This window comes from Juglans microcarpa x Juglans regia, chromosome 8D, assembly GCF_004785595.1.
Source record: "Juglans microcarpa x Juglans regia isolate MS1-56 chromosome 8D, Jm3101_v1.0, whole genome shotgun sequence".
NCBI classification, from domain to species: Eukaryota; Viridiplantae; Streptophyta; class Magnoliopsida; order Fagales; family Juglandaceae; genus Juglans; species Juglans microcarpa x Juglans regia.
In genome coordinates, this window is record NC_054608.1 from 3,862,063 (window position 1) to 3,870,294 (window position 8,232).

The 8,232-nt window shown below is 36.0% G+C and overlaps 1 protein-coding gene across 2 annotated transcripts; it reads right to left on the reverse strand.

Annotated features, from left to right (window-relative positions):
• Positions 1–454: 454 nt before the first annotated feature.
• LOC121243292 (cyclin-A1-1-like) lies at positions 455–5,377 on the reverse strand. 2 transcript variants are annotated; one of them, XR_005936098.1, is made up of 12 exons: positions 5,052–5,377; positions 3,779–4,160; positions 3,472–3,608; positions 3,255–3,347; positions 2,989–3,122; positions 2,495–2,570; positions 2,327–2,403; positions 2,207–2,240; positions 1,373–1,522; positions 1,150–1,284; positions 627–761; positions 455–569 (listed from the first exon to the last, which is right to left on the reverse strand). XR_005936098.1 is itself a non-coding variant. In XM_041141391.1 (11 exons), the coding sequence occupies exons 1-11, from the start codon at positions 5,247–5,249 to the stop codon at positions 699–701; spliced, it is 1,479 nt and encodes a 492-aa protein (XP_040997325.1). In that variant the 5' UTR covers positions 5,250–5,377; the 3' UTR covers positions 455–698. The 2 variants fall into 2 exon arrangements, 1 of the variants encoding a protein (XP_040997325.1); XM_041141391.1 differs by having other exon boundaries at positions 455–761.
• Between the last annotated feature and the right edge of the window lie 2,855 nt (positions 5,378–8,232).

Below are 8,232 nucleotides of genomic sequence, written 5' to 3' on the forward strand. Positions count from 1 at the left end.
CGGCTGAGTCAAATTCAAGTTTTGCTCAATTCGTTTGGTAAATGAATTGATCGTGAACTTATTATAAAATTGCTCAAACTCACCTCGTTTTTCTTGATGACAAGTACCTCTAATCGACAGCAGCTTTGGAATTAGGGTGAAAAACGCATTCACGTTTTCGACCAGTTTAAAAGTAAGTCATGTATACATACTACTTTAGAAGTTGGGTTTAATTACGTGCACACTAGTCAGTCAACTTGAGTTACAAAAAGATTATATATACTACAGTAATTATAATATTAATTTTATTGTAAATAAAATTTACCGTATTACATGAAGTCACATCGATTTGTGAGTTTAATTTCGTGGAATCTCTGCGTTAGTTATGACTACAATTGGGTAAGGCCTCATGATCAATATGTTGATGTAGCTTTTGAGAGAGATTTAACTCTGGGATAAACTGAGAAATCATGTGAAGCAATCTCATACATACAAGCTTAGGAGCTCTGAGTGAAACAGTAGAATGATCTGTTTGAAACTCCCTAGGATGTATCGAGGAAATTAAGAAAACATTATTACACACATCAGGTGGGGGGGTGAAAAAACTAAGGAAAAGAAATTCCGCTGCTTTGAATCAACTGGCGGCTAAAATCATTAATCTGAAGAAGACTACATCCAACTGAGTATTGGAGAGTAATCCCCATGTCTCTGTATTCACTCTAATTCTGAAAAAACTCTGCAGGTATCGTTGGGGGGCAATACTTCTTCGCCACATATTTGTACTGAGCAAGCAATAGCATCATATGAGTTAAATAGTTGTTGATTTCATATATCAATAACTTGAAAGGGAGTAATAGATAACCATTTAGGAAAATACTTTAGTTACAAAGAAATACATAAAACCAATCTCACAAACTGATGTGGGTTGATGTGGGTCGTCATATTGTAAAATTATTTTTATTATAAAATAGAGCTAACAGATCAAATGAAGTCACATCAATTTGTGAGATTATTTTGTGTAATTCATTTGCGGATGTAGCAGTATACTAAAATTTAGGATAAAAAACAGTATTTATAAAATAAATAAATTTAAAAAAAAAAAAATGGTTGTGAAGGGTGTGGTGTGAGAGAGAGAGAGAGAGAGAGAGAGTAGGATACATTTTTGCTTACCTTATGTTGACTGTATTTCTCCTTGATAGCAGGTAAACTAGAAGTATGGCTATCACAGCACAGGCGGTGGAGATCTTTCACACAATTGCACAGATCAGAAGGCTTGTAAATTGTGTAATGCTGCAAGGTGGAATTCTGTAACAAAACAGATTGAAAACTAAGCCATCTTAAAAGAAGAAATAGAACATGAAACAGTAATCTATGTGGTTACACAAATACAAACCCATGGTTTCTGAGAAGGGAAAAGTATATATTTGGCCATGAAAATCGCCGAGGCAGCTAGAAGTGATGGAGCATAACAAAGCATGTTGTACTCCAACAGAGATAATTCCGCAATGTAGTTGGCTAAGCACTCCAACTGCAGTGATGGAACCTGCGAAATGGCAGATAAAAACACCATAAATAAGTTTCCAGTTACGGTAATTGCAAACAATAGCCAGCTTTGACATCAATTGAGATCTCCTCGATCGCATGACCAAATTGGATAGTCAGTCCAATGCATAAAATAGATTAAACGTGCCCCGTTTGGATTGAGAAGTGATTTTAACCCATCTCATCTCATCAACTTTCTCAAATTTTCACACAAAATATAATAAACAATTCAATTTTTTCAAATTTCAAAACAATAATAATATTAAAAAAATAATATTTTAACAGTATTTTATTCAACTAATCTAAAATCATTTCATCTCATCTCATCTCAACTCACTATCCAAACGCACAATATCAAGTCCACACTAGCTGAAAGTCCTGTACAAGCAGCACTAAATGCTCTAAGACCCACATGATGTGTCTATCTCCCTTTAGTTTGAAACATCTAGTTCAATGTGAGAGAATCTCTAATGACATATATATATATATATATATATATATATATATATATACACACACACACTAGAAAGGAAACGACTTAAAAAATGAGTGAAGGGAGTGACCAGTACGATGGCATTCGTTCTTTTGAGTGACCATTAGGATGGCATTCGGTTTTTTCAACCATTAGTTACTAATTACAAAATTTCTTAAAGGAACAGCCGTGAATAAAGCCCAAGGTAGGTACCTCATTTATCCCTTGTGCTGCACGAACAAATCGCCTAATCAATGAATCAAAAGTCATTAATTGGACCAGCACGTATGTGAAATAAATAGGTATAGTCAATAGTCATGAGTTAGCCCTTACCTTAAGAAACATTTTGTTGTTGGGGCTGTCATTTCGAACTTCAAGAAATTCAAAACAGCAGATTCCATTTGCAGAACCTGCATCATATGAAATGCTAATGCTTATGCCGCTTAAGCAAAAGGCAATCTAGGAAAGAGAAGTGCAGCCAGAGGAGGATATGACACAAACCTCTTCCTTGAAATAGGTGTTATCAGTTATGTAACAGAACTCTTCCACTTGGGGTGCACAAATCTCCTCATATTTGCTGGCAATATAATACTTTTTTCTTGTTAATATCATCAACAGGTAATTAAAAGATTTATCACATATTTAAATACGGATCAAGATTCATTTTAGTTCTTGTTCGAACTTGAGGGTCATAAGAACGAAAGAGATAGACGCATCAAGTAAATCCTACACCATTTATTACACATTTAATGCTGCCCGAAATATTTATAACGGGTAGTAATAAATATTGTGTAGCATCCACTCGACTTTTCTCTCTCCCAAATGATAAACACAAATCACTTTTCACAACACATTAAACAACCATATTTTAAAATAAGGGTAATTTAGTAAAATATTTTATACAAGTAACATCAATTTACAAAAATACCCTCACTTTAAAATATGTGTTGTGAAATATGCGGGTATCATTATACCGTGAGGAAATGTAGTCTTACGAGGCAATCATCATGCAAGCGACGCCAAGTAACTGTAACCGTTGCCTATTCATCACATTCCCTGAAAGATACCGATCTATGTAGTTTACAGTCAAATATAATGTGTCAGGTACAAGTCTGTACTCTTCAGCCACCTGCAGTTGGGTAAATTGGGGTTCAGAACAACAAGATAAATACCAAAAACCCTATTTTGAAAGGAAGTGAAAATGATCCTCACAAACTTCAATCTCTTAAAGCATGTACCCAGGGAATTAAACAAGAATTACCTCCACTAGCCAATCAATCAGTATTGCACGCATGCTGGCATTGATGTCCTTTTGGACTCTCTCCATGAAGTCTGTGGAAGGCCTTTTCTTTGCCTAAAAGTCCAAGGAATTAAACAGATCACAAGAAGAAAAAGAATGGTTTTTTTTTATACAAGTGAAGAAAAAGAAAATTTTGAACAAGTCCCGTGCCTACTAGTATTAAGACAAACAGACAAACCTCTGACGCACGCAAGTGCTTGTAAATATCACAAGCAAAAGCTGCACACAGCTGTGGATCCGTGTAATTTTTATCAATATTAACAATTTTATCATCTGTTTCCATTGCTGCAAGGATATCTCTATTGCAAATATTCCCTGCAAGTAAATCAATATAAACCACCATAGGAAGTCAAGGATACAAGAAATTATAATTGGTAGACATGAAACTTAAACAACATATCAATAATAAAAATTTATGGCCAATTTTTTACGAAATATATAATATTAGATGAATTTAAGTATATTTATTTGATGAAGTTAAATACCAATTTTTTCTTCGAGGTCTGAAATGTAGAGGTTGCCGAATGTCTTCCTTTCTATGGAATCAACTGCTGGAACATCACTATTGTCCATGTATTCAACTTCAGGACTCTTGAAAGAATCACAAGTAGACATTGATTCATCCAAAGAAACTGAAAGTCCATCTGATTTACTTGGAGAAACGTCCATGCTGAACTGTGCAGGAATGGCAACAGAGTTGGGGACAGTTCCATCGCTTCTAGAGAAAGATGTAACCTTGCTACAAGGAACAACTGCTGTTGATTTAAGATTCAAGGAGGCAGGAAAATTGGTCCTGGGGAGTCCTGTGCTACCGGTGTTTGCAGGAGGTCCCTTCTTTGCCTTGGCAATTTTACTTGCAGATGACACCTTCAAATAAAAAGCACAGTGCTTATCGTAAAGTTTAGAACCATATTTACCACATACAAGACAGGATGGAAACTGACATACAGATTATTAGTTCATTGAGTTTTATGGCATTAATATCAGTCACGCGCAGAAATAAAAATTCTTACAATGGGTTTGACTTTAATCCAAGATTCTATAATTTTAGCTCTTGTTATGCAACATCGGTCACCGCCATTAGTGGGTGCAAAAGCTTGTACAATTCAAAGCAAGCAATTCAAGACCGAGGCTCAAATATAAGAATTTAGTATAAAGAAAAATCAAGACGGAAAAAAAATAAATAAATAAATAACGAAAGAGTCCAGCTACAGAGAGTTAATTTTCGAACTGAAATGTACTAATCAGCCCTAAAAAACGGCTTTTTTGATTTCCTAAAAGCACGCACTGTTTATGAATGTCAAGAATTAGAGTCAGATTTTTTGTCTTTTGGTACAGTTCTGCTCTGGTTGCCAAAAGACTCTGTCAAACCAAGTCCAATTGTTGTGTTCTGCTTCACTTCCCCAGAGTTCTTAAGAACCTACTGGATCAGCGTCCATTTCTTGGAATGGAAAACATTACGAAACAGAAAAGGTAGTCACGGAACAGGAAGTATGACCAAGATAGATATTTAGAAACAATTAATGTGCAAAAGGCCACAAATCAAAAGCACCATGTTTTGTAAACGGACGAGAACCCCATAAACTACAAACATGCCAAAACCTCGTTGAAAGATAATGACTGATCATAACGAAAGCTTCAAACTTCTTTTCAATATCTATTTCTTTTCACCACATTTTCTTTGTTTCTAATAGTTTTTCGCACCGTTTTCTCAGCACCCAAACAGAACAAAAAATAAAAGATGAAGACGGTGAATACCAAAGCAGAATACGGGATGGAGCTCCGGGAAGAGACGTTAGCCACGTTCTTGACATTAGTCAGGTTACTGAGTGGCGCTCGCTTCTTCGCCAACGTAGCCTTTCCCATATTCTCGGATGATGAAGACGACGCATTCCGCTTCGCCAGTGACGAAGATGTCGAGGAAGAAAACGACGAACGACGATTCTGGGTCGACATTTTCCACGGAACCCAATTCAAAGCTCGGGTCCAAGAAGCTCAAGAACAAGAAAGCAAGCTTAAACCACCCCAAGAGCTTTGACAGAGATCAGAGCGAGGAGTTGAGGGAGGGTGATTTATTAATGGAAGGATTTTGAATTGAAGAGGAGTGCTAGCCGTTGGATCAACTCGGTAAATGTTCACGGGAGCGGGGGGGAAAGGGTGGGGCCCATATACGCAGACTGTGTACGTCCTTGCATGGGTTTAAAGGGAGCTTGTTATTCATCACAGACGAATGAATTGATGGCACGTAGGATTAAGTCGTCGGTCACTGTTAGGATGGTCACAGGGCCGTCAGGCTGGGCTTTAGGTTCAAAGTTTCGAATTTGAATTCAAACGGTCAGTGGATCTGTGGACAGATACACACAGTACCCTAGCCGGTCGGTCATACATGGGAAGTCGATATCTTTATACCAAAAGTACTCCAACATATTTTCATATACAATCATTATAACCATTTATGTTCCGATGAGTGATATGAAAAATCATTTTCAGAGCATACATATTAAAATAATTACGAGTTATAATTTAATTTAAACAATAAATTTTAAATTTTAAATCTTATAAATTAAGTTTTCCTATTTAAACATTGAGAATAGAATATCTCTTTATCAAATAAATAAATAATCTTTGTATAACTAGATATGATAGAATTCAAAATTCTTCTTTGAGTCTCAAGCAAAGGAATTTTTTTTATTCAAACTTCAAAATCTAAAACATAAGAGAGAGAGATATAAAATGAAACTATAATATTTATATAGTATTTAAATGAATACTCAATAAGTATAGGGGTGTCAAAAGATATGAGCCCCCAAAACTTTTGCCTTTAATGTCCTAATTGAAGTGGTTCTTTTTTTTTAAGAAAAATTGTCATCATTCATTCATCAGAAAAACTTACAATCATAATCAGATACATTATGAGAATCAGATCTGGAACCCACGATTTTTTTTAGAGAGAAAAAGAAGAGAGAGGGAGAGAGGGAAGGAGGCACTTAATTGAACTGGTTCTTGGAATATGATAAGTGTTGCTAAACTAGTATATAATATTGCTAAAAAAACTCATTTGGACAGTTAAAATAGTTATACGTATTATGGAGCATATTGTATATATCTATCTTTCTCACTCTAAACTTTAGAGTTTGGACAAGAATTATAATGGGTCTTGATAGGGGGTAAAATCCTCTGCCCCAAAGGCATCCCAAGCCTCCATCAAGAAGTAAGAGGAAAAGGATAAAGATGGAATAAAGAAAAGCAAGTGTCAGAAGGAAAACAATGAGGTGACGGGAAAGAGAGAAAAATGAGAAATGAGATAAAGCAAATGAGACATGCAAGAGAGGAGTGAGAAAAAACTTACTTCCTCACCTACTATTAATAGGGCTAGAATAAAATAGACTTCTTCTAGGCGACTAAAAGGGGGGAAAGAGAAAGAGAACAGAGGGATCATCTTCAACTTGAGGACGAGAGCTCCAGGGAGAGGATTTTATCTTAAAAAAAATTGAATCTGACCTCCAATGTATAGACAGAAATGAGAGACCACGAGAGGTTATAAAATAATCATATTATAGTGGATTTACCCTCCAAATAACCCGTGGACGTAGGTTTTATGCCGAGCTACGCAAATCTGTATGTCTCAACCTCTATTTATATTTCTTGTATTTATTTTCTATTTACTGTTATGGATGTACGTACAAGCACTGTACTACCACTCTAGACCGTCATCGTGGGCTTCGAACTGCCTCATCTAGTCTTGGATTACCTCAGTGGACCAAGACCAGGGTACCCTATGTACTTAGGGAACCCTACGTAGAGACACATCGTGGACCAAGACTAGGGTACCCTATGTAGAGACACATCGTGGGTTTCGAACTCCCGTTTCAACTTGTTGTATTATTTTTTGGCATTAAGAGGTCAAACTCTGAATTAGAGAAGTGATTCCACTAAATTGAAATTTGAAAAAGAAATGGTACCCTAAGTACTATTACAAAAGTACAGAGACTAATTTTGTGTGCCTACAAGGAATATGGACACCTCCAAGAACCTACTACAAGGCAAAATTAATCACTTACAAATCAATAATTCAAACATACATCCAACTTCAAACTAACTTGGTACCACCATGCTTGCCATCGCCAATCAGTTCTTTGGGTTATCTTCTACACACATTGCTTATAACACATTTATTGTCGTTTAGTTTTAGTATTAGTTTTACTTTGAACACCATTACTTTGGGGATGGGTTGTGATTTCAATGTTAAAAATGTATTAGGTCACTCTAAAGATAATATTTACACACAAAAAAGTGCAGCTGAAGAAAAATGCTTGAGATAGGTTTTGTGAGTTTGAGAGAAAAGTAAGTATTGGAGCTTGCCAAAGATTAAATACATAGTTGACAGTTTTTTCATTGCATTGGAAGAATAATGGAATCACCTTTAAGGAGTGAAGGGATTAGAGAGTCGATAATAGAAGTGAGCGGAATCATAGGGTAAACGATCTAGTAACATCCTGGAACATTAGAGTCAAAAAGAGGTTTTGATACTTTTCTCTTCCAAATGATGGCATTAAATAGCCACTGTAGTTTAGGATCGTGATAGACTAATCTAGAAAAGCAATAATTACCTAGATACAAACTAACAATTACAGGAATTCTAGTTTATTCTGCACAGCTAACAATATAGACAAATGTGGAGTCTGGACATTAGAGTAGCAACTTGGAGATAATTACGCCAGTTGTCCATACTCCCCCTCAAGTTGGTGCATAGATGTTGCTCATGCCCAACTTGACGAGACAGCTTTTAAATGCTTGGCTTGACACTACCTTGGTCAACAAATCAGCAAACTGGTCTTGAGATCAAACATGAGCCACTTCAATAAGCTTTGCTTCAAGTTTCTCCTTGATAAAGTGCCTATCAACCTCAACATGATTAGTTGGATCATGTTGAACTGGA

Bases quoted from the DNA above. Each gene is read 5' to 3' on its own strand.
- LOC121243292 (XM_041141391.1), bottom strand. From the start codon at position 5,249: ATGTCGACCCAGAATCGTCGTTCGTCGTTTTCTTCCTCGACATCTTCG. The intron at 3,348-3,471 runs GTTTGTCTGTTT...TTGGACTTTTAG, and splicing joins AGCACTTGCGTGCGTCAGAG to GCAAAGAAAAGGCCTTCCAC. The intron at 1,523-2,206 runs GTACCTACCTTG...GCCATTTCGCAG, and splicing joins CAGCACAAGGGATAAATGAG to GTTCCATCACTGCAGTTGGA.